The sequence below is a fragment of the Neophocaena asiaeorientalis genome, unplaced genomic scaffold, assembly GCF_003031525.2.
Source record: "Neophocaena asiaeorientalis asiaeorientalis breed wild unplaced genomic scaffold, Neophocaena_asiaeorientalis_V1.1 scaffold142, whole genome shotgun sequence".
Lineage (NCBI taxonomy): Eukaryota > Metazoa > Chordata > Mammalia > Artiodactyla > Phocoenidae > Neophocaena > Neophocaena asiaeorientalis.
Window position 1 is genome coordinate 2,475,427 of NW_020174563.1, and position 26,632 is coordinate 2,502,058.

The 26,632-nt window shown below is 39.5% G+C and overlaps 1 protein-coding gene and 1 non-coding gene across 2 annotated transcripts; both read right to left on the reverse strand.

Annotated features, from left to right (window-relative positions):
- Positions 1–1,869: 1,869 nt before the first annotated feature.
- On the reverse strand, positions 1,870–26,211 carry RIOK3 (RIO kinase 3). Its single transcript, XM_024757894.1, has 13 exons — positions 25,972–26,211; positions 18,301–18,416; positions 17,537–17,682; positions 17,336–17,443; positions 17,040–17,149; positions 15,242–15,385; positions 14,436–14,563; positions 8,808–9,005; positions 7,439–7,598; positions 5,646–5,726; positions 5,469–5,558; positions 4,467–4,574; positions 1,870–3,520 (listed from the first exon to the last, which is right to left on the reverse strand). The coding sequence occupies exons 1-13, from the start codon at positions 26,032–26,034 to the stop codon at positions 3,413–3,415; spliced, it is 1,560 nt and encodes a 519-aa protein (XP_024613662.1). The 5' UTR covers positions 26,035–26,211; the 3' UTR covers positions 1,870–3,412.
- On the reverse strand, positions 14,185–14,256 carry TRNAE-UUC (transfer RNA glutamic acid (anticodon UUC)). Its single transcript has one exon. It is a non-coding gene; the product is annotated as a tRNA-Glu (tRNA).
- Positions 26,212–26,632: the final 421 nt, after the last annotated feature.

Sequence of the window (26,632 nt, forward strand, 5' to 3'; positions counted from 1 at the left end):
TTTAGAGCTATAAGTTGTAGCTCACTCATTTATTCTGAAATGAATACCCCACCTTCCCCCTCCATCTGCTTTGTTCTTATCTTTCTACTATATTTGGTCTTAACTCCTCAAAAAGCTAGCTATGTTTGGGGAAAAGCTGGAAAGCCCAGGACAGCAAAAGTAAGGCTGCTCCCAAATGTAACTGTTTTATATTAATGAATTGGGAAACAAATATGAAATCGAAGAATAAAAACAAAAGGCTTTGAAATGAATAAACTGATATGCCTCCAACTATAAACTCTGAGAACTTAGGGACTTCCCTGGTGGCGCAGTGGTTAAGAATCCGCCTGCCAATGCAGGGGATGCGGGTTTGAGCCCTGGTCCGGGAAGATCCCACATGCTGCAGAGCAACTAAGCCCGTGTGCCACAACTACTGAGCCTGTGAGCCACAACTACTGAGACCGCGTGACACAACTATTGAAGCCCATGCACCTAGAGCCCATGCCCCACAACAAGAGAAGCCACAGCAATGAGAAGCCTGTACACAGCAACGAATTGTAGCCCCTGCTCGCCACAACTAGAGAAAGCCCATGTGCAGCAATGAAGACCCAACGCAGCCAAAAATAAATAAATAAATTTAAAAATAAACAAACTTTGAGAACTTATAATCATGCTTAAAATATATATCTTCAAAAATAGAAGTACTGAGGTTTGAAAATACAATCAGATTAGCTTTTCCCTAGCAATTTCTAAAGTGTTGGAAACTGCTCAGAAGTTTTTCAAAAGGTGCAGACAACAATTTCTTCTGATGCCCAGGGCCTGAATGAGCAACAACAGAAAATGTACTGCCTCTACCATATCTCGGAGCCTCCATCTCCCTCATCTTCCTTAGGGGTTTACCATGATCATCACTTCACCATCAGCTACTTTGGTTCATCTCACTTTCTGTTCAAAGATTTTTTTTTTCTTAAAGAGAATATAACATTTGCTGAGGGAAAAAAATTGGCAGGGGTGTATGCCCCACTATATGCAATGATTTTTGGAATGCAAGCGACCTTTACTTTAGCGTTTCTGAATTTCTATAATATTTAAATTTAAATGAGCATGCACGGGCTTTCCTGGTGGCACAGTGGATAAGAATCTGCCTGCCAATGCAGCGGACACAGGTTCGACCCCTGGTCCGGGAAGATCCCACATCTCGGAGCAACTAAGCCTGTGTGCCACAACTACTGAGCCTGCAGTCTAGAGACCGCGAGCCACAACTACTGAAGCCCGCACGCCTAGAGCCCGTGCTCCGCAACCAGAGAAGCCACTGCAATGAGAAGCCCGTGCACTGCCATGAAGAGTAACCCCCGCTCACTGCAACTACAGAAAAGCCCACGTGCAGTAACAAAGACCCAACACAGCCAAAAATAAATAAATAAAATAAAAATCAAATAAACGAGAATGCACGTCTTACTTTTGTAAGCAGAAATGATTTTTTTAAAGAAACTGGCAAAAAATTATCTTGTTGAAATAAAAATTCTCTACATATAATCTTTATTTTGATAATTTATCTTATAGATATTCATATATCCACTTCCATTAAAGTGAAACAAAATATGCTTATTTCCATTTTTTTCCCCCATCTGTATTTGACTATTTAGCAAATCAATATTTTCCACTTTCTTTTTCCACTGTGTGAACAATTTACTCACTGACCTATATGAGAGGAAAAACCTGTTTGTAATGTGAAGTAGGTCATTTAAAAGTGAAATCTAAAGATGGGAAGTTGAGAGGAAAAAAAACTGCTGAAAATAGCACTGTTTAACTTAAACAGAAGGGGTAACCTGGTGCCAGGACATAAGTTAATACTTCCAAGGAACAGGAAGAATCCACACAGAGAACCAATTCTAAAATGATCTCTTCGTTTTTAATTTCTTAAGAAGCATGTTCACGGCACACTCCAAGAACACCACACAGCAACAGTTTGCTGCTACTGTCAGAGTATGTCAGAAAACAAAACAAAACAAAATTTAATGGTTAACTGTTTTTAAAATTAGTTCTTTGAAACTTCTGTAAAGCCAATAATCACCAGTCATCTAAATATTTATTTCATAGTGGTAAACATTTCAGAAACGTAATGAGTACCCCAAATCACACTTCTCTGAAATGCAACTAAAAGTTATACAACAGAAACAAAAATATTTTTCTAGAAAGAATATATTTGGCATTTTAAAATAATTTTAATGTAGAAGCTTTCAAGTGCAAAGTTCAGATTTTTACTTTCTATTACCAGACAGAAAGGTTAGGTCTTTAGTGATTCCAATCTGATTCCAACAATAGGAGGAATGATTCTGTTGCAATGAATGAGCTTCAATCCTAACAAAGCCAATGTACTTTGGCTGCATTAAGAAGTGGAGTCCAGCCAGTACTAAACATTATTAAAAGTGAGGCCAGATAGTTCAAATTAGTTGGTTAATTTGGTACTCAACTTGTTTTATACATACTTTTCATCATTTGATGATACAATGTTTCTAATTAGCTTGCTATATTTCTCTCAAAATCAATTAGTAAGTATATAGTTTGAGTGAAACGTAAACTGAACTTTGTTTCACTGACTTCATTAAAATATGTCAAACATGGTTAAAGATTCCATTCTGTCCTTCTAGATAATTTACATTTTCATTATAAATGCAGAGCAGCTGCACCGTGAGTTACATCCTAACCATTTCACCTAAATGTAGAAAAGCTGAAAGTTAAATTTAAAAAATTTGGATAGTTGAAAAGTGCTTATATATTTATCTCTTTCAGAAACCGATGATGCCCTTCCTTGCATATGAGCGTGGAAAAGAAAAATTCAGTTCATAATTCAAGATATACCAAAAAAAAGTACTTTGCTTATGTCTATTTCTGTCAGCCATTCTGAAACCAAATTTCCATTTATATCAGCTACTAAAGAGAAGAAATTTTCCTTTAGAATCATGGTCACAGTCTGGAAAAAGAATTGAGAAGGGCTAATTTTAGGTAAATAAAATATATGAGGAAAGACGCAACACAAAACAGGGAGGTGAAAAAAGCAAGTAAGTTGTAATAAAAGCCTCCCTTGTAAACACATCTGTCCCTTCCTCCCATATTTGGAAATGTTAAAAATTCTCATCAAAACATTTTATGCCACAAATCCTTAAAATCAGGTTGATTTCAGCTAGATAACCTGTAGCTGTTAAGAATTATATTATCCTATTCATATCATGAGAGGTAGTTGACATTTCAGTCTCTCAATGCCAAGCTAAAAATTCCACATACCTGGCATATGGGTTACAAGGGAAAAAAAGCACAGAAGCACCATTGTACATTCCTCATGTTTTGGTATTTCAAGTCACCCATAACTTCATTTGCTAATGGCAGCTGACAATCACCACTGTGTTAACACTGAAAGCAGTGGATATTAGTGCTATTCATCGTATAACACTGGCGGACCTCCATCATCTTTCAAAAATGAAGCAGCTTTCCTTCCATTCTTCTGAACGTGATCTTCATTCATTTTCTCCAAAGCTTCTATCTATAAAATTAATATATTAAATCCATTTGTCAAAATCCTACTTCACAGCAATTATGCTTGAGATTGAACCAGTATTTTTACTCTCTTAAAACTAGGTCATTCCTAACGACATTGGCCTTGAATTAGAATTACAGCGTGTGACATATTACAGTGGGTCACATACATGTATGTTTTTACTTGATTATATTACCAGGGTTGATGTTTAGTCTTTATCAAGCTAGCAATTGGCATCAGATATGTTTTACTATATAACCTATACAGCTTTCAGGGAACAAGAAAAAGGAAATTCCAAAGTTGATTCAACAGCAGTAACACCCAGTAACTGTACAGAGCAACTGTACTGAACTAAAGGCTGGATTTACCATCTTCCTGTTACTTCGCTTCTGGCCTTAGACTCCAGCACAGCTTGGCCAAATTCAAGTCAATATGGGGATTTCTGGAACAGACTCTATAATCATTCTCTGCTTTGGCAGGTTGCTGGGAATAATTAGCTGCTGTTTCACTTTTCAGTTTTTGTTCAATTGTAAGAGAACTTCCCCGGAGGTATTTTTTTTTTGTATTGTTCTGTAGGTCCATATTGTAAGGTATTTCCAAGGATGGCCACTGCTGAATCTCTGTATTCAGTTAAAGGCAGGCAGGGACCAAGTGTTACTGCTTTTTGTGTCACCCAGAGTGTTCACCGGTCAGGGAAAAAGGCATATACTGGAAATGTGTTATTTGCCATCTCAACCAAACTATGAACTTCTTGAAGTGTTTTGCTGTTATGTTTATCCTAGGGTTTAAGCCTGGAAAAGAAGGGTCAAAAACAGTGTCTCAAGAAAGGAAAAATCTCTAATTAATTTTGTTTTTGAGGGGATGAGAGGATAAACTTAGCTCTGGTTTTCATTATCTACTCTATCCAGGTCCCCACTAACAGCAAGGTGAAAAACAGCCTTATAACACTTACCTCAGCTAAGAAATCAGCTTCATTATCCGCTGAGATGTTTAAGCCTGAAACGGCATTGAAGAGTTCTCGTTCACTAAGGGCTTCCTTTACGCCTCCTTTCTGGAAAAACTAGTAAAGAAATATAAGAAAGTCAGTAGACTTATTAGCAAGGTTCTCCTAGAAACAACAACAACAAAAAAAACAGGGAATAGTGTACTTGTAAAACACCAGTGATTTCCTTCCATAATTTTTAAGCTACAGATGTTTCCAATTCAAGTATAACTACACTCAGGTCCTACTTGCTTACTGTCCTCTCACACATCTGGGCTGTCGTCTAGATTTAGTAAGTTTGTCATATTGCACCTTCCATAGCTATGTATGAGTGGTATATGTAAAATTGCTTGGCATTGCTTTGAATGAGTAGACACAAAATAATCACTAAATCCCATGAATTAAAAATTTCCAGTAGGCTCAGAAAGTATTTCCAAAATAAAGTTGTTCTGTCATATTTAGGAAGATCATCTCTATCTGAATCTGTTGCTAACAATTCATTTCCTTTAGAAATAGCAAACAAATGCTTCCCAACTCTGTGATTACTGAGTTTTACCTTCCCTAATCTGTTCACTCTGCCTCAGAGAATGTGGTCAGACTATACCACTAGGAAAACTATTCTTTTAGTATAATAACAATGGCAGTAAGCATGCAGGCTTGCTTCAGGCCAGCTTCCCTTAAAGCATTGTGCATATATTAAATGTCTACTTGACTGCTTAAATATTTAGAACCAAAATAAAAACTTACTCTTGGAAATTTAATTCAGTGGCCCAAATGTGGGGCATGCAATCAAATTCTTGCAAAAAATGAAATCTGACAAATCAATCTTTGTCTCTTTACCTTGAAAGCAACCCGTTAACTAAACCCTTCCTTTAATTTCTAAGAATACAGTCATCTTACTTGCCTTAGGACTGAGAAAAATGTTTGAATATGTTATAGCCCATAAAAAAGACAGTTAGTTTACATGCCTACCTGTGAGACATTCCTACAGTCACGGAACAAGAACTCCAGGCCATGAGGATGGGTTGGTTCTACAGACTGACTGACGTCGATCAACCAGACCTATTTAAATATAGAGCACAGTGATTTCTGTACCTTCAGTAATTTACATCAAGTCACTTAACCTGAACGTTAAAAAATGCTCCTCACCTTCCCAGCATGCCACAGCATGTTGTACTCACTGAGGTCGGCATGTACGAGCTTACACTCATTATATAACTGCTGCATCAACTGTAAGGAGGCAAGGCAGACATTTAGAAAATGAAGGAACAACTCTAATTTACCTACACAACTAAAATGTCTATGTCACCCAATATTTTCCATAAAGAGCAAAACCAGGGTAAAGAACTTACTTCTTCTTTGTACAGTCTAGGACTGGTTTGTTTGTTTTTTTTTCTACCCTGAAGGAGGGTGTGAGCACAGTGAGACAATGGAAGGGAAGAGCACGTGACACTCTACTTCCCTATCCATGTGACAGCAATGAGATCAGGAGACCAAAGGGTAGTCCTGGAATCCCACATACGTAAGACAGCTATGGTCACTAACCAGGGGACCTAGGCTTATCCTTCATAAAAGGGCAAACATCCCACTGAGAGCTCTATGGAGTGTATACAACTCTAAGGTAAAAAGTACTTCCTGCCAGACAGAGTGGGAAAGAAGTATTCTTCTTAATTAAGCGGCATTATATATTCATGACTGATGGTGACCCCTAGCCTCATAGTAGAAATCAGCATTAATGCTTTACTTCCCAGCTTTAACAGAATCAAATAGGAAGGGCACATCACTACCTCATCTCTGCCCCAGCCACCCCACAGCCAAAAGAAGCCAGAAAAGTAGGCTTAATTTTCTTTGAATGTTTTCCAACTGAAGGCAGAGAAAGTTGGATTATCTAACTATATCTTAAAAAATTATTTGGATAATACGTTCATATTCACATCAACTGCCGCATGATATAAGAGTTCCACGCAGAGACTGTTTTAAAAACATGTTTTGGACTTTCCTGGTGGCGCAGCGGTTAAGAATCTGCCTGCCAATGCAGAGGACATGTGTTCGAGCCCTGGTCCCGGAAGATCCCACATGCCGCGGAGCAACTAAGCCCATGTGCCACAACTACTGAGCCTGCGCTCTAGAGCCCACGAGCCACAACTACTGAAGCCCACGTGCCTAGAGCCTGTGCTCTGCAACAAGAAAAGCCACCGCAATGAGAAGCCCATGCACCGCAATGAAGAGTGGCCCCCACTCACTGCAACTAGAGAAAGCCTGTGCTCAGCAACGAAGACCCAACGCAGCCATAGATAAATAAATAAACAAAAACAATATGTTTCTCCACTATTCAATTAAGACAAAAAAAAAAAAGACAATACAGAGGAACAACAACAATATGAGGAGCATTTCTTAAGCTTGAAGGACCCCAGACTGAATTTGGTTGCTGTCCCAAAGCATAAACAGCTTCCTCAAGACTCCTGACAAGTGCCTCCCAACTCTAATGCCTGCACAGATGGAGAAACCACCCCTTACTACCTTCTTTTCATCATCACTTACTTTCACTGACCAAATCTGCTTCCCTCTAATTCCCCAACAAGAAAGGTATTTCCCTTCACTGTTTCAAAAAGGCACACAAACTAATGAGGCAGGATATTTGCTAAATATAGTAACATCAAGTTTTAGTTAATGAAGTTTTGTCAATAATAGCTTCTGGCTTCTATGTCATTAATGCTAACAATACTGAGCCCTCACTTTCTCCACTAAGATTTTCCTAAAACAACTCAAGACATACGCATATTAATATAAAGACAATTCTTCAATATTAACATTCTTTCACAAACTTCAGTTTGTCCTCGTTATATCACCTTAAAATAGTACTATTTTAGGAATTTCTTTTCTAGTTTAGAGGAAATATTGTTTAAAGTTGGTGTGTGAATGGTCTGAAAGGCACAACTTACATGAAGAGTTTGATAGTAGGCTTCTTTCATTTCTTCACTGCTGAGCTTTACTTCTTTCAATTTAGGGGCTGGAACTTGATCATAGCCAATAAAAGACATAACCAAAATATGTTTCTTTAGTAGCACAACTGTTGGACAAGGAATTCCAGCTCTCTGCATTCTATACAGAAAGAAATGATTAAGAATGTAAAGATCAGAAGGAGAGGAAATTTCATTTACTCAACAAATATCTAACGAGGTCCTGCAATGAGGGGGGCATTATGTTGTAATCTGGGGAATGTTGGAAGGCAAAGGCAGTAAGAACAGCCTCTGCCCTCACGGAGCCTGCAGCCTGGTGAAAACAACAGACAAGTGAGGAGATGATTACAGCGCAATGTGGTACATGCACTGGCAGAGGTGGGGGTAGGAGGCATCAAGGAAGAAGCAGGCAAATAGGAATTAGCCAGGTTCCAACTGTAGGGAGATGCTGTGGAGATGCACAGAGGAGTCCAGGAGCACAGTCCATGCGGGGAGTGTGTATAAATCAACGCAGCTGGATCATGAGTAGGAGGAAGGGCAATGTGGGTTTAGGCTACAGAGACAGGCAGGCTCCACATCGCAAGATGACTTTGAACTTTACACCAAAGACTATGGGAGCCGCTGAAAAATTTTAAGAAAGGCAGTGATGAGATCTTAGTAATCCAGAAAAGAGATCGGAGGACAGCAAGACCTCTTAGGAAATTATTCTAATTAGAAGTCCTACTAAGTAGAAGACTTTTGCAGCTAATAAATATAGATAATTACTTTTGAAAGCAAACATCTTTAGGAAAAGCAAACTAAAATTAAAAGCTTTCACGGTTCAGATGTGGGCAGGTTTGTATGTAAGAAAGATTATTAATTTCTTGGTTGACAAAGCAAATTCCTTGATAAATTCTGCGTAGAGAATTGAGAAACAAGTCTAATAAATTAAAGCAAAATGCAATTTGACTGGTAAAACCCTGCCCTCGCCAAATGAACAAACATTAGATGGAATATACATTTTCTGAAACAAAAAAGGAAATCATTATTTATAATATGCCTAACGGGAAACTGGAAAGGATAGCGTTTAGATATATGACAAAATATCTGCAGTTGAAAATGACTTAATTTCCCTCAAACTTTACTGAGGAAAGAAAAACAAAATGGATTTTTCATCCTACAAGTATGAATTCAGGTTATATACATGGAAATGTTTTCTTACAGAAACTCTCCTTAAGCACTAGAATTTCAAGGCCTTTCATACTTTCTATAAATGAATTTAAAAGAAAGTGTGGGTTTTTTGCCTGGCTGGTAGGCCTAATACAAACAGGTGATCACCCAAGATGATTTCTAGCACGATGATTTTCTTTACCTTGTGAGATTGTGCATTTCTTTTTCTGCCCACATGCGGATGATCTTACGTGGATTTAGTTTACTGAAGCGATCTTTAAACCTGAAATCATCTTTAATATATTTGTCACGATTCTTAAACTCATTAAGGGTTGTTTTAAATACCTTGATGGCACATTCTGTAGGTATAACTTTACTATCTTCCTTTTCATCCTCCATGCTAAGTGGAAGAAACAAACATTAAGTCAGTTCAAGTTGCCAGATAACAAAACAATTTCAAAATAAAGATTTTATGACATGAAAGTGGATCTGCCGTCTCTGAGAATGTCAAGTCTTGGGTTGGTTGTTTTTTAAGCCTTCAAGTTTGAGGTCTTAAGAAAACCCTAGGTTTTAGCTTTTTTAATAAAACACACTTTCAAATAAATTCTCAACAGTTTTCAACAACCCATAATATAATCCTCATTTAATGACTATGGAATTAAACTTGAGGAACAATGAAGACCTATACACTTTAAAATAGGCTATGGTCTGCCTGGGATGGTTCAGAGGCAAAACTCAATGGAACGAGCCAAAGAGTCTAGACGATGCTTAGGATGCTAATTCAACAGTCCCACAACAGCGAGCCACTGAGAGGGTCTGAACCACCGTGGTGGCAGTGCGAACCAAAGGGGGGAGGTGGAAGGAGAGACAAGATTTACCTTTGAACCTCTGAAGGGATGTTAGTCTGGAAAAGAAAGGAACTATATCTAGAGCACAGAATCTGACTCAAACTCCCAATCCCCTCCTTCTGGGACCATATTTTCCCAGCAGACTCCTCCTCCGCCAGGTAGCCTCAGAAGGCTACAGTACAAACTCTAACTGGTTCTAAGTAATGCCCTCTCTTCCTAACTGCCTTCTCTACCTAAGAAGTGTGACAGCTCCATGGCTTTAGATATCATCTAGATACAGATAACTTCTACATTTCTATCCTTAGTCTTGACTTTCTCCAGAAGTTCAGGCCCATTTATCTCATCCCTACTTGACTTCAGTTGGATGTCGAGAAGGCAACTCAAACATATCATGCCCAAAACAGAATTCCTGATAACTGTACCCTAAACCTACCTATCCCCAGTCTCTCACCTCAGTAAATGGCACCACCCAGCTGCTCTAGCCAAGAATCTATCCTCTCACACCCCACATCCAATCCAACAACACAGACTGTCCACTCTCACCTTCGAAACACACCTCACCTTCGAAACCTTCATCAGAGGTTCCCCTGTCCTACACATAAAAAGCAGTCAACCAGTCACTATGACATCACCCTATTTTATCTATTTGCGTAGCACATATCTGATAGTCCTGGAAGGGGACTGAAGGGAGGGGTGGGGAGGAAGCACATTCTATGAGAGCAGCGACCTTCCTTGTACCATACATTGCTGTAGCCCCAGCACCTAGAAGAGCCTGGAACACGGAAGTTGCACAAATACTTGGTGAATGAATGGACCAATTTTCAGGGAGACAGCCTAGAGATCCTTTACAAGGAAGAAATTCCCAATAATTTAAAGATGTTATAATAAACGTCTTTGGATTTTGAGATGGTAAGTTTCCTGTCACTGAAATAATTTAACCGTAGGTAGATGAGGCCCTATCAAAAACACCACTGGGGCTTCCCTGGTGGCGCAGTGGTTGAGAGTCCGCCTGCCGATGCAGGGGACACGGGTTCGTGCCCTGGTGCGGGAAAATCCCACATGCCGCGGAGCGGCTGGGCCCGTGAGCCAGGGCCGCTGAGCCTGTGCGTCCGGAGCCTGTGCTCCGCAACGGGAGAGGCCACAACAGTGAGAGGCCCGCGCACCACACACACACACACACAAAAACACCACTTAGGAGATCCCTAACTTGGAAGGTCTCTAGGATAAAATCTAATTTGTAAGATTAATCTCGTCATTCTCTTACTAAAAAAACTTCTGTGTTTCTCACTAAATTACACATCCCTCTGCCTAGCTTTTAAGGTCCTCCTTACCAATTTCTGGTTTGCTTACACAATTTTACATCTTATTACCTCTACATATATACCTTCTAATTTCCTCACTGACAAATCTCATCGCCTAAATTTCAATCCTCCCATTTTCAGCACCCCTCCCCCACCCCACTTTTTTTTTTTTTTTAAGAATTAAACTTTACAGATAAAGCTGAAGTTACTTTTGATTATTTACCACCCCTGGTAGTTTCAGTCCCCATTCCAACTCTTTAGAGACAATCACAATCATGAATAGTACCCTTCTAGTCTTTTTAAAAAGATACACACACATACGTAAGTATCCACAAACATACATTTTAAAAAAACCATGTATGTTACATTCTGTATAACTAAAAATTTAAATAGATGCTATACTGTATATATTCTGCAACTAGCTTTTTGCACTCAGTACTGGGGGGTGGGGAGGGTTGTCTTTTTTTTTTTTTTTTTTTAACCTATTTTTAAAATCCAGGTTGAGATCCAACTTCATCATGACCTCTTCCTTGAATGTGACCGGCAATGATCTTCTGTTCTCTATTCCTATCCCGAGGTCTCACTTGTCTAACTGCGTACTCTATTATGTATTATCTTTAATGGACCATAACGGTTCTTACTGTAACGTTCTCCTCTTGGCTATACCATAAGCTCTTTGACAATAGAAAACATGTTATACACTTATTCCCTGAAAAATCTAGAACATGTTACTATCCAAATAACTTGATTACTTGGCCAACCTGAGACTGACAGAACCCAGAAGAGCTTTATGGCAGGCAGAACTTAAAATGCCCCCCAAGATCCCAGCCCCTGGTGTACAACCCTGTATAAGCCCCTCCCTTTGAGTGTGGGAGGGATAGCCACTCCCTTGAATAGCTTACATTATATGGCAAAGGTGATGGTATAGTCGTGCCCAGGATTACATTCCATTGTCTAAGACTCAGTCTCAGTAGACTGAAGGGAGAGAGTCTCCCGCTGGTTTTGAAGAAGTAACCTGCTGTATGAAAGGGCTACATGACCAGGACCTGCAGGGGCCTCTAGGAGCTGAGAGCAGCCCCTGGCTGACAGCCAACTAAAAAGTAGAGACCTCTGTCCTACAGCTACAGGGAACTGAACTGTGGCAAGGGAATAGGAACCCATGTCCAGAAAGGAATGCAGCTCAGCTGACACGCAGATTGCAGCCCTGGGAAAGCCTGAGCAGAGAACCCAGCTAAGCCGTGCCTGCCCGAACTTCTGATCAACAGGAACCATGAGATAATAAATAGGTGTTGTTTTAAGTTGCTAAACCTGTGGTAATTTGTTATGTAGCAGAGAAAACATACACTTTAAAAAATATTTACTCTCAGTTGCTGAAAACCGAATGCTCTCTAGCTTTGCTAATTTACAAATGCCAAAGTATAGATTACAATACCAATTCCACCAGAAGGAAAGGGAGCTCATTCATTATATCAAAGCATCATTAAGTAAAACAGAAAATGGAAAAGGCTAAACAAGGCAATTGACAAGAAAAAGAAACTTAAGAGGCCAATACACTCAAAAAAAAAAAAAAACTTAACCATAATTAAATAAATGCACACCAAAATATTAAAAAGGTACTTTTCATCTTTCACACTGACAAAAAAAGTATTGTTTGATAAGACTAGGCACTGATGAGGGTGAGGGAAACAGGCTCATACTGCTGGTGGTAGCATGAACTGGTTAACTTTCTCATAGGGCAATTTGGTAATACCTACTGACATTCAGAATGTACGCAACCTGAGGATGTGACTAGCTCGTAGAGAAAATTGCAACTGCCCTACCATTAAAATGTAAACACAAATTTGAGATTTCTGGTCTTTGGTGTGACATACAAGAAAAAAATTTTTCTTTAATTTTTAATAAATAAAAGAAATCAAGAAACATTGCTTGCTACAATAGCCAGCTCAGAGGCCCAAACAGTGAGCAAAATCTGGTACTCTCCATTCAATAAGACCTTCTACTATTTAACAGAAAGGGGAAAAAAATGCATGTAGTCTCTGCCCCAGAAATTTCAAATGTTAGGAATTTAGCTTAAGGATTTATTTGCAAAAGCACACCAAAGTATATGTACAAAGATATTCCTATATATTCACAAAGTAGAATGTTCTACTATAAAACTGGTATGATATAAACCAGCAATATAAAAGGATATAAGATATATTAACTGAAAAATGAAGATGCTGAATGCAGAATATAATCTCTTTTGTACAAACAAAATAAGAAATACATGCATAAAAATTTCTGGAAGGCTAGACTAAAAACTATTAATAGTGGTTGCCCTTAGAGGAAAAACCTGTGGGGCGACAGCTGGTAAGATGAAGGCTACCTTCATTTTAATCCTTTCTGTACAGTTTAATTTCTACCATGAGTAATCTTTCATTTTAAAATAATTTGTGCAATTAAGTTATGTTTGCCTGGTCTCAGGGAACGCTCAATTGAAATTTGGAAAGAGGGCAACAGAGCTTAAAGCCAGAAAAAAATAAATGTTGACTAAAATTAATATATACCAGTTATTATAAAACATGATTTCATTTACCCCCAACAAAATCCTATGAGGTAAGGGTCACTTTTTAAATGACATTTAGTAAATTGCTCCATATCACGTTGCTTGAAAAATGTTGAGCCATTTTATCCCTTTCATTTCAGAACTTAGTATAATTCAATACATGATTATATGTATGTCTCATTTAGAAAGGGAGACTAGTTAAATAATTAAGAAAAACAAAGACAAGGACTTGACCAATAATTGTTTGAATCCCCTTAAGTATACAATAAATACCTTCTAAACCTAAAAAAAACTAGAATAATCTGTAATCTATTTTAACATTTTTGTTTATAAATAATGTTCAGGTAAAGGAATAGCTGAGCTAGTAAGCCTTGCTGAACTAGTAAGACTTCAAAGCTAAGTAACCAGATGACTTCATATTCCTGGCTTAAGCACGTTCTCTCAACAGCATCCACGTTTAAAATTTTTTCTCTTCCTCATACCATCCTTTACTCAACTAAGCCCTCATAACAAAAGTAAAATGGGTAAGCTCTAAAATGGCATACGATCTTTAAAGACATTTCTTTAAATAATGAAAGCATTATTAAAAGGGTAGGAATTGGTAGCTGATCTAAGTATGGCCCTCCCAACCTGGTACCAAAGGGTCCCACAGTGGAAAGACGTGGGTTTTGAGTCAAACTCAGGTTCAGATTTTGCTATGCCACTTACAGCTGCCTGTATGTTATGGTATAATTACAATAATGTGAAAAATAATATATTCATAGAAAAAAGACTGGAGGAGTCTACAACAAAATTATTAATGGTTATCTCTGGATGGCAGAATTGGGATGATTGTGGTTTTGTTTTGTTTTTTTTGGCTGCACCGCACAGCCTGCAGGATCTCAGTTCCCTGACCAGGGATTGAACCTGAGCCACAGCAGTGAAAGAGCTGAATCCTAACCACTAGACCACCAGGGAACTCCCCTGGTTGTGTTTTTCTTTACACATCCCTATATTGCTGAGACTTCCTACAATAACACTTTAAAAATTACTGTTTGCCATGCAGAATGAACTTTGATTTTGTATAAATCCATTAATATCAGAGAGAAGGGGCTAAGCTTTTGTTGATATGATGGTATTGTATTTTGCTCATTTACCTCCCTCCGTATGCATGAAAGACAACAGATTCCTTTCCTGTACTAATACAGCCAGTGATTGTCTCCAACATTCCACAGTTGACCATTTTATACAGAAGTAAACGTGTCTTCGGATCAACTGCTTTTTCCTACAAAAGATAAAGCACTGTAAGTGAAAATAACTGGTAATCACAAAACATTTTCTGAGCCATTTCTAGTATCTAACATTCAAAATATATACTTTTTTTTAACCTTTATTATTAATTTACCTAGGTGTATATACAACAGGCTCTTAAAAGAGTGCTGTCGAGATACAATTCATTTCTGTAACTCTAATGTCTTTGAAAGTGAATATCTAAAAGAACCATTAAAAATCAGACTTTAGTTTAGTCAAAATTTTATCTCCAAAGTTTAAATAGCTCTCCTAATGTACTTACCATTAATTTGTTTTTCTAAAGGTTTAAAAATTATTCTCAAGATATTATATACTATCTTTGTTAAGGTAAAACATTGTAGACTATTAAGTTATTATAAATATGTCATGACAGGAAACAACTTTTCATACGCAATGTAAACTACACAGTCCAAATTAATTATGACCACTGAAATGTTAGTTTTGAATAAGTGATTAATAACCACTACATGAAATCTGAAAAGTCAAATGGCAAAGCTACTTGGGTTTTATTTACATCTTTGATTTGAAAAGTCAATCTCATGAAAAAAACATCAAACATGAAGTTTTATCTTGTTTTTTCTCTGAACATGAAGTTTTCTAATATGAATCTTTCCACTAAAAAAACAGAAACAAAAACGTTAAGAATACTTACTGCAGTAGAATGCTCCTTTTTCTCATGGAGGCGGGCACTTCGACGTTCTTCTGAGTAGGCATGTTGTTTTAAAGCATTGAAAACATGGTTTGATAGTTTTAAATCCATTCCAATTCCATCTCCTACCTGAAACCCAGGTGCAAACTGCCAAAAAGAAGAAGAAAAATTAGCATCTGAGTACTTTAAAATGGGGAAGTGAAAACAAAAAACAATGAGAAAATCAGTTTTACAAGGATTGGGTTTTCTACTCAATAGATGATAATGCTATGAAAGCAGAACCCACAGGTATTACAGAGGAAAAAGCAAAATAACTCTCTGGTAAGCCCAACAGAAAGGGAAACAAGGCTTTTTAAGAAACTGTATCCCAAAGGAAGGGAAGGTTTATTTTTATTTTTTATGTTTTTTTTTTTTTGCAGTACGCGGGCCTCTCACTGTTGTGGCCTCTCCCGTTGCGGAGCACAGGCTCAGCGGCCGTGGCTCACGGGCCCAGTGGCTCCGCGGCATGTGGGATCTTCCCAGACCGGGGCATGAACCTGTGTCCCCTGCGTTGGCAGGAGGACTCTCAACCACTGCGCTACCAGGAAAGCCCCGGGAAGGTTTATTATATGCATAGAAAACATCCAAACACATCTAAAAACTAAGGTATTTTAGCATATGCTTTGAACATATGCTAAAATACCTTATGCTTTTACATCAGACAAAGGATACATTATATTTTGAAATCATACCAAATCTTACCAAAAAAAAAAAAATTTTCATAGTCAATTATTTTTGAAGAGTGGGTTAAAATCACAAGCTATGCCCACACCGTGACAATTATGTCCAATACGGAAGCCACTAGCTACATGTGGATATTTAAATTTAAATTGATTAAAATAAAATTAAACTCTCAGTTCCTCAGTTGTACCACCCAAATTTCAAGTGCTCAATTGTTGAATATGGCTGCCATATTAGACAGCACTGACACAGAACATTTCTATTATCACAGAAGGTTCTACTGGACAGGGTTGTTCTAGAGTCAGATCTGGATTATTTCTAGAATATGTTTACTTAACAAGTATTTGTATTCTAAAGCCTAAATGTTTTATATTAACCACGATAATTACAAAGGAGGAAAAATGCCATTTTTCTTTTCTCCTTTTTTTTTTTGCGGTATGCGGGTCTCTCACTGTCGTGGCCTCTCCCGTTGTGGAGCACAGGCTCCGGACGCTCAGGCTCAGCGGCCATGGCTCACGGGCCCAGCCGCTCCGCGGCATGTGGGATCTTCCCGGACCCGGGCACGAACCCGTGTCCCCTGCGTCGGCAGGCGGACTCTCAACCAGTGTGCCACCAGGGAAGCCCTCTCCTATTTTTTTAAAAATTACATTGTGTTTCTGATTTTGCAGGGGTAGTTCAGGCACAAGATAAAAAATTCAAAAATTATAACAGGGTATACAGTAGAAAGTATATTTATCTCCCATTCTTATCCCCCAATCACCATTGTTATCTATTTCTCAGGTATTTTATGGAAAATAAGATGCTGAAAAATAAATGTTACTTTCAGAAGAACCATTTCTTAATTTTAGAATCAATGTAAATCAAACTAGTTTTCTTAATATTGATGTAGGATTTTATTCTGAGGTACATTATATTCTCATTAGTGGCTCAGTTTCCACGGTGTTGCTATACTGTCATCTAAAATATCTTTAGAAAGAAGGAAGGATATTTTTAGAAATTTAAAGATATTGTATTTAGAATGCTATGTTTTTAACTTATTCTAATAAAACTTTTGATTCAGAGTAATACTTCTGTAACTTACATTTTCCATTCTGGCTGTATTCTTTCTCCCACATACTACTTCATCATGTTTGGTGGTAATGTCTTTTCCTTTTCCAATAAAACCCTTTTTGGGAGTAGGAACTGGTTTTGCTAAAGGCGATTAAGACAAGCCAAGTATGTAAAAATAGCAAAGACTAAATTGCTGCATTCACTATTATCTGAAAAAGATATTTGAATCTAATAGTAAATTACCAAATGAGATTCAAAGAGAAATATAAAATACTTAGTCTTCCTACATCCCCATCCTATGCCCCCAGAAAATAAAAGCACTGATACCTGGTCTGTAGGGATCATCACGAGTATCCTGCCAGTCAACCTCATCTTCAGAGCTATCACTGTCTTCATAAGGATGTACTTTTCGATAATTTTCAAAGGAAATGGAAACTTAAAAGGCAAAAATGGTTGAAGATTTATTTAGGGGCACATTACAAGCATTTTTTACCACCCGATGGAGTTGACACAGTAAGGTCATAGTACCTTTGCTATCTCCATTGAATTTTTTTTCTTCACGCCTCAGCTGTGCATCATATTCTCTGTCAAATTCCATCTGTAGCATCTGAGCCAGCATTAGGTCGCTGGAAGTGTCAATGTTTTCTCCAGTAATAAATGGTCCTTCAGCAACGCTATTCAAAATAAGGCAGTACAGACTAATATAATGTGCTTGTGTAAAGAGACGCTACCAGTTATGGGTGAGATGTGCCTTTTCAGTGTTAACTGTATTGAAGAAACAATGGAAAAGAACTTTACCAAACCCTTCACCCTCTCCTGCCCAGCTGCCCTCTGACCAATAGCAGGCACCTGTGAAAGCACCAACTAGGATTAGGAGAGCTTCAAGAGAAAGCTAAAGGGCCTATAATAAAAACCAAACAGACCCAAAATTCATTCGTTCTGTGTTCTGATCAAAGGAGAGATAACATATATATGAAAAGATAAACAACAAACATTTGATCAAAACTGTACCCTACTTCATTATTTTTTAATCTATTTGATAACAGAGTTCAACTGTTGCAATGACTAAAACCCAGAGAAACAGAGTGGTTTGCCCAAGATAATACTGAAAACTAGTAACAAAATTAGGACCAAAACCCATGTATCAGTGAACTCCCAATACAGTGCTCTTTCTATTGCACTGCTTTTCTAAATGCATTTCTGAATCATTTGTCATGACAATCACTAATCAAATCCTAAGACTGTTATAACAAGCTGCTAGATAAAATAGAGTCTCTATGAATTTTACTCACACAACTTCAGGAAAAGCGGCAGCTTCTTCTTCCAGCTGCAATTCTTTAGCCAACTGTTCACTCATTACATCAGACAAAGAACAAGATATTGTATTTTGAGGGGTAGCCCATGGACACTATAAAAAAAAAAAGGCAATTCTATTCACAATAATGAACTTAAAGTACTTTCCAAACTTGGAAATAAGGTTATCTTTTGAGAATTAGACTATCTAAATCAACTCAAAAGGAATGCTTACCTTTTTTGCAGAAATCATCTTAAAAGGAAAAATATATCCCAGCTCAAATCTAATCAAAGAAAAACCTAAACTACGACAGCCAAAAGCACTCTCCAGCCTGCTTGGTGGGTATGTCCTTACAGTTGAGGGGAAGCACAGGCTACTCTAGCATCACCGACTAGCCAATGAGTTCATGTAATGCCCCTTGTTCTGATTCCATGCTCACCGAGCAACCTTCTGCTTATAGTTTGGCTTCTGGGTAGATCCTCTTACAGGAACAGGCTATATACCAACTACCACAATTCAAAGCCCACTTAGAAGTTACACTTCCTTCTAATTTAAGCAGTAAGTCTTCTACATGTAAAAAGTGTGTGGCCGACCCTTTCAAGACACCTTGGAATATGCGAAAATAAAAACAGCAATAACAAACAATGAATCCTATATTTCTGAACTTTGGAAGCTGAGAAATAGATTCTTGAAACAATACTACTAGAACAAAGTAATACTCTGTGAGACTCTTCTAGAGCAGCCAGCCACTCAGCCCTCCTCAATGGCATCACTATCTCAGCCCTCTTGAAATACGTACAAACCGTAGGTTTACTTCACAATTCCTAATTTTTGAGGGGGGCAGGCTTTACTTAGCAGCAGCAAATGATTCCATTTGATAGTCTAGTGATTAAGACCATTAATACTGAATAAGATGTCTAAGTATCTCTTGAACCTGCCCAGCTCTCTATCCCCTTTCCAGTATCATCCTCCCATCACTGGGCTACTGTAAGAGCCTCCTAACTCATCTTTCTGCTTGCTTCCATTCTCCACACCACAGCGTAATGGTTTTTCTAAAACGCAGATCTGATTGGTTCAGTTCCTTACTTAAAGCTCTTTATTGTTTTAATGTTTCCCACTGCCTTTAGGATAAAATCCAAACTCATTGCTTAACTATTACTGAGAGTCTAATTTAGAATATAGCATATGATGGTAAGTGTTTTGGCCACAAATTTGTTTAATCAAGTTTAGCCAGTACAGGCCCTCTAGTTGGTCTAAGGGTCTGCTGGAGTGACTCCCAGGGATAACTGGGCAACTTACCCTTGCTCAAGTTCCATAACGTTGAGGTTTAGGGATTTATTTGGTTCAAACTGTTAGGGTGAAGCACATAAGGGTGATAAATGATCATTATATTTATGCCTAAGTGAATCAGAATCAAGTTTTATCTAGTCTCACCCTAAGACTGGTGAGATGTCCCCAGCCCCCACCTATACTAGCCTATTGCAGAACTGTTCTCGCCTTGTATAAGGCCAGGCCTGGAAACAACAGGAAGGTTTCCTCATGGTGTGGTATGACTTCCACTGACTCAGATCTTGTCAGCAACTGAGCACTCTCCTGGTGAGGATTTTGAGGTCTGTAATCTTGAAGCTCTCTGTAATCTGGAGAATACAGCTAATCTTTTGGCCACATGACTCTCCTGACTTGCTTCTGCATCTTCTAGGTAGAAGATAAAATGCTGCCTCTTACCTAGAAATGCTTGGTCTGATCAAAGTCCAGGTTCCAAAAGGCAAATAACTGTATTCTCTAGTTCAGAACTGTCAATCACACTTTGCAATGACTAACAGCAGCATAACAGGCACCACGGGGATACTCTCTATATTGGCTAAATACACCTAACTTACATAGATTAAGTGACACACTGGAGTAGTTGCAATATCATCCCCATTTTATAGATTCAGAAACTGAGACACAGAAAAGTTTTTTAACCCAAGATAACACTGTTGATGGAAGTGCTGAGATTTGAACCAAGGCAGTAAGGCTTAAGAGTGTTTTGCTATACTGCTTCCCTAAGCACCTTGTCCTGGGATGGGAGAAGCAAACTGCTGTACTGCCTGCAGTCTAAAATCCAAATTTCTCAGTAAGGAATGCCCTTCACAGCTTGACCTAATTTATCCTCCCAGTCTTGACTCTCACCTATCCTAGACTCTGGCAACACTAATTAAATGCTAAATATGGCATACTTTCACCCTTCCACGCCTTTCACCCCTCACACATCCCCTTCTCTCTCAAAGGTTTTTCTTCCTTCTCTATTTCACCCAATTAAGTGTCAGCTCTTCCATAGGGTTATCTCAGTTTTATCAGACAAAATTAGATCCTTTCTTTTATCTTCCCGTATCAGTATTAGATAGTTAAATGCATCAGCCACAACACAGCAAGAGCCCCTTGAAGGGCAAGGTCTTCTCATTCTCAGAGTCCAGTGTAGAGCTTCAGACATAACGAGGCATTCAAGTATTTACTGAACAAGATGTGCCAAAAGGAAACCTGGAGATATCTCATGGAACTGCCAGGCTGTGCCTAGGCGGTAGAGGTCTGGTGCCTTTCTACACCCCTCCTATTTTAAAGTCCTTCTCTCCACCTTGCAGTCAGCCGCTTTGCCCACCCATTTCTTTTGTTTTGTTTTTGGCCGTGCCACCTGGCATACGGGATCTTAGTTCCTCAACCTGGGATGGAACCCGTGCCCCCTGCAGTGGAAGCTCAGAGTCTTAACCACTAGACCACCAGGGAAGTCCCTGCCCACCCACTTCTGATGCTTCTACTCTCTTGCCAGCAGTCAATCAATTCTAAGGTGTTAAAACACCAGCGGAAAATCTCTCGGAGAGGCAAAAATGAGAGGCAGTAACTGTGTTATTTTGTGGCAGAGATTTACCTACCCCCAAGATAGACTGAATCAGAAAGGGAAACATGCAGAGACCAAGAGGGTACCAAGACACCCTAACTGCCCACTCCTACTGACCTTGCTCCTCGGAGCCTCAGACTCTAGAGCTGTACTTCCCTGCACCTCTGCTGACCGGCTCAGCTGGGCAACCTCACACTGAGACAATTTCCTTGGGTGGGATAAATAAATAAAGACTTCCGAAAGTGTGCCAACTTCTATACTTTGAAATCAAATCCAAACTCTTCAAACCAGTAGCCAAAATCCCTCCATAAAATGTTCTGGGCTGGAGGGAGAGCTGCTGGGCAGGGACAGTCCTCCACAGGCACAAGCGGTTCACCACCCTGAGGGGGGCTTAGAAAAGGCACTGGGGGCTCCTCCCACAAATGGGCACCAGTGGGTGTACGGAGGGGAATCCTGTGTCATCATCTTGCAACTCTTCAGTAAGTCAAACACTCCTTGTGAACAGAGAAACTCCGTGAAATGTTCAAATAATAATAAATCTAAGAAGATAAGAGTAAAAGGCCCTTCATCATCTTGCTCTATCCCAGCGATCCAATGTCCTTTCCCACTACTCCCTTCACCAGCATAAACTTCCCACTGCATCAAGATCTGATGGGAAACTCCACACAATCCTTTCCAGTTAGTTATTCCGCTTTAAATGACATCTATCAAGCCCATCACTAGCTCTCTGATTCCGGTTTGCTGAAGACCCCTCACCAACCTTGTTTTCCTCTCCTCTGGGAAACTGCCACCACTAAACTCAGCAACTTGGGGTCATCACAACCACCATTCTCCCACATCTGGCTGGCTGCAGATTAGTGGGAAATCATTCCCCCTTCCTTCTACTCCTAAAGATGCATCCCCAGCTGCCCATCCCACTTTTTTTTTTAAGGTTTTACCGCACACAACTATGGGGAAACGATCAAGTAAACTGAAAAAAAAAAAAAAAAAAAGCAAACATGAAGGAGGCACATAATAAAAAAAATTCAGTCCTCAACTTGAAGCAAGTCAACAGAACCATAACCCCACAGAAAGCTCCCTTTTCTGCTCATGCATGCAGGTAGAAGACATAATCTAGGCAAAATATTTAAGTGGGTAATTTTACTTCTCAAAACAAGGATCTCTGCAAAACGTGATCTGGGTCTGTACAACAACACTAATCTTTTTTTTTTAAACTTTCAATTTTAGATTTACAGAAAAATCACAAAGATTGTATCGAGAGTCCCCAGATACCCCATACACAGCTTCCCCGTATTAATACTGTACATTTGTCACAATTAATGAACCAAATCATTATTATTAACTAAAGTGCATACTTCATTCAGATTTCCTTAGTTTTCCCCTAACGTCCCTCTTCTATTCCAGGATACCTTCCAGGATACCACATAACATTTAGCTATCATGTCTCCTTAGGCTCCTCTTGGCTCTGAGTTTCTCAGACTTTGTTTTTGGCGACCTTGACAGTTTTCTTTTTTTTTTTGGGTTTGTTTTTTTTTTTTTTTTTTCGGACGGACCAGGGCACGAACCCGTGTCCCCTGCATCGGCAGGCGGACTCCCAACCACTGCGCCACCAGGGAAGCCAGCGACCTTGACAGTTTTGAGGAGTACCACTAATCCATTTGTTACAGCTCTTTCCAACAGAGCTACACAATTCCTCACTTTTGCCTACAGTTTGTCAATTCTCCCTGCTTGGAATACTCCCTAAAATTCTTTGTTCATAACAGCAGTTTGGGATTTTGCAACTGGGGACCCCAAGTCCCTTTCAGGGTGTCTAAGAGGTCAAAATTATTCTCATAATAGTTCTAAGGTAGTTTTTGTCTTTCCCATTCTCATTCTCTCAAGAGTGTGGAGTGAGGTTTTCCAGAGTCTGTATCAGATATGATGGCAGCACTCTGGTGGCTACTAGAATGTGTGCATGTGTATTCTTATGTTTTCTAAAATTTTCAAAGGTAGTAAGTAGACTGAGGATATAAATGTGCATTTTAAACTATTATATATAGGATGGATAAACAATAAGGTCCTACTGTATAGCACAGGGAATTATATTCAATATCCTGTGATAAACCATAAAGGAAAAGAATATAAAAAAGAATGTATGTTGGGCTTGCCTGGTGGCGCAGTGGTTAAGAATCCACCTGCCAATGCAGGGAACACGGGTTCAAGCCCTGGTCCAGGAAGATCCCACATGCCGCGGAGCAACTAAGCCCGTGCACCACAACTACTGAGCCTGAGCTCTAGAGTCCATGAGCCACAACTACTGAGCCCATGCACCACAACTACTGAAGCCCACATGCCTAGAGCCCGTGCTCTGCAACAAGAGAAGCCACCGCAACGAGAAGCCCACACACCGCAACGAAGAGTAGCCCCTGCTCGCCACAACTAGAGAAAGCCCGCGCGCAGCAACGAGGACCCAACACAGCCAAAAATAATAAAATAAATAATTTTTTTTTAAAAAGTATGTATATGTGTAACTAAGTCACTTTGCTGTACAGCTGAAATTAAACACAACAATTGTAAATCAACTACACTTCAATATTTTTTTAAATGTGCATTTTTAGAGATTAACTCAGTTTGTTCTTAGTGCGTCTACCGTGCTCTTATTACCCATCTTCAATTATGCCTGCTATAATCTACATATTTGTTAGGATAGACTTTCATCATATACTTCAACTAACACATATCACAACAGATTGAAGAAAAAAGGAGCTATGAGAATCCAGCTGTTTTCTATTAAGTCAGACATTAAAGAGATTTGCAAAAATACAAAACAATACTACTCTTCATTAATTTTTTGTTTTGTAAAATAGTTTTTTTAAATATAAAAATGTTATTTATATTAACATAATCACTTAAACATTTTTTTCAATATCTCAGTTTTAATTTCTGATATGACAAATATAATAGATATAACCAATATAAACAAAAATTCTTGGCGTCCTCAATGTTTTTTAAGAGTGTAAAGAAGTCCTGATGGAAAAGTTTTGAGAACTGCCAGCCTTTAATATTCTTTCCATTTTCCAAGACCTTCCTCAAACCTCTACCTCCTCCAAAAAGGCTTCTATAATCACTTCAGTCTTTCAAGAGGTTAGAGAAGGAAATGATTAATACTTGTAGCATCTTTCTATTTGTTTTGCCTATGAAAATGCTGTCTTCTCAAGAGAACACCAATAAACCCCAAAATGATTTTTTGTTGAACAGTGAAAATGAAATTTTATAGTTCTGATGATGTACACCTAAATGAAAATATGACTGATATCAAATATTTTATTACTGAATTCGTTTTGCAAGTTTGTTCTGAGGTTAGGTATTCTAAGCAACGCTTGTTTCATCTGACATTTTTACTAGCTTTATAGATGCTTACCTGGAGGAATTTAACACGTAAAGTATATATTTACTAGTATCTCTCTACTGATTTCATCCTTTTATGTCTACTGATCTTGACCTTGTAAACAATGCCTTGATAGAAAAAAATATGCAAAGTAACACATAGATGTAACCACATTTGCCAATGGAATATCTGATTCTCTCTATGGTTATATGAGAACTTTTATAAAAATTTACCTAAAAGCTTTACCTAAAAGCTACTTATTTCCCCCACTTTCTGTTAAGACCTAGTCTGAAGATCTAGTAAGAGTCATGAGTGACCCTTCATATGGAACAAATGTTCTGTGTTAGCATGTAAAGAAGTGCATGAAATGGGTAAAGGTGGTCAAAAGGTAGAAACTTCCAGCTGCAAAATAAATAAGGCATGAGATGTCATGCACAGCATGGTGACTATAGTTAATAATCCTGTACTATATATTTGAAAGTTGCTAAGACAGTAAACCTTAAAAGTTCTCATCACAAGAAAAAAAAAAATTGTAATCCTGTATGTTAACTAGACTTATTGTGGTGAGCATTTTGCAATATATACACATATCGAATCATTATGCTGTACACCTTAAATATGTTGTTATATGTCCATTAAATCAAAAAAGAACCATTATGAAGTTAAACCTTCACAACCTTAATTTGAGGAACACAAAATCCCAATTGACCCACTTTTGCTTTCAAGTAAACCCTCCATAAAGTAGCAAAAGAATCTTTTCAACCTTCTAATGAAAGTATCATGAAAAGAAGCAGCCTGAAACCAGAAACCAAATGTGAAATAAACATTTTAGTTGGTCATTACAGGGAAAAGCTTAAACGTTAAAACCCAGGTAAATGAGAATTTCATAACCGTCTCAACAGTATGTAAACACTTGAGAATTAGCCTGGAGCCGAGGGAGGGTGCGCCTGGATTTATCTTTTACTACTTCAAAAACAAGAAACTGCCCAAGTAGGATAACCACGCTTGCCAAGTTAAGGAAACAGCTTCCTAAACCTCCTTTCTGTAGGGCTTTCTGTGTATAACTGGCCTGATTCATGTGGCCGGTGAAAAACAAGTTCGTGCTTGTTTTCCGTCAAACGTCAGCACCTTTAAGCGAGTCCTGCCCAAACATTTGTTACAGAGGTTCAGAAATCAAGGTGTAGAACTAGACAGTGACTCCAAACCGCCCAGGGTGGACTTTGGTTGCCTGTGCCCCTTCCCTGCCTCTCCCACCCCGAGCCCCGCAGCCTCGCCGCCCGTCCCCCGTTCCGAGGTGGTCAGGGTCCCGCCCAGAACTTCCCGAATCGCCTGCGGAGCCGCTTCGGCGCCTGCGACCCTCTCCGGGCCCTCCGAGAGGACCAGCCCAGGCGACTGTGGCAGGTACGTCAGTCCCGACCGCCACTCACCTTGCTGGGTGCCCAGGCCGCTGCCGGCCCGGGCTCAGGGGATGCCACTCCGACCAGATCCATGTGGGGGAAGAAGTCAGCTTCGAGAACAGAGCAGAGAGGTGGCAGGACCGGGAAGCAGCCTCCGCCGAGGAGACAGGCAGCGGGGTAGGGACGACGGAGTGCTGGTGCCGGAGCTGAGATGACAGATGGCGGCTACAGCGCCGGCGGCGGCAGCCGCGTCCGGAACTAGACCTCTTCTCTTCCGCCGCTTACGCTGGAATGCTAGCTTCCGATTGGCCGCCGCCCCGGGCTCCGTGTTGGGTCACCGTTCCCCGCCCCCGGCGGACCGCACTTCCGGTCGCTGCCCAGCGCTCGGGACTGGTGGTGGCGACCGCCCTTGCCCGGGAGAGCAGCGGGTGGGTGTGGCTTCCGCTGGCCAGGCTCTACCCTGTCCCTGAACCGCCTAACCGGTTGCCCGAGAGGGCAGCTGGATCTCGTTGAACGGAATTCGACTGCATGGACTGTAAATAAACAAGCAAATCAGGCTCTCTATTCATGCATTATTTCCCGGGTGAATTCTGAATTGGGATGGTATGGGAGACAGAAAATGGCAGGTTTAGAGAGGAGAGACTGAAGAAGACGGTCGGATTTTGTTTTTATTGCAGTTGTCGGAAGGAGG

What these genes read in the sequence shown, in the direction of transcription:
- RIOK3 (XM_024757894.1), bottom strand. Translation starts at nt 26,034, where the DNA reads ATGGATCTGGTCGGAGTGGCATCCCCTGAGCCCGGGCCGGCAGCGGCC. An exon ending in TGATGATCCCTACAGACCAG is followed by an intron (nt 17,150 to 17,335) that starts GTATCAGTGCTT and finishes AATCGCCTTTAG; the next exon opens with CAAAACCAGTTCCTACTCCC. An exon ending in ATACAGCCAGAATGGAAAAT is followed by an intron (nt 15,386 to 17,039) that starts GTAAGTTACAGA and finishes TCTTTTTGGCAG; the next exon opens with TTTGCACCTGGGTTTCAGGT.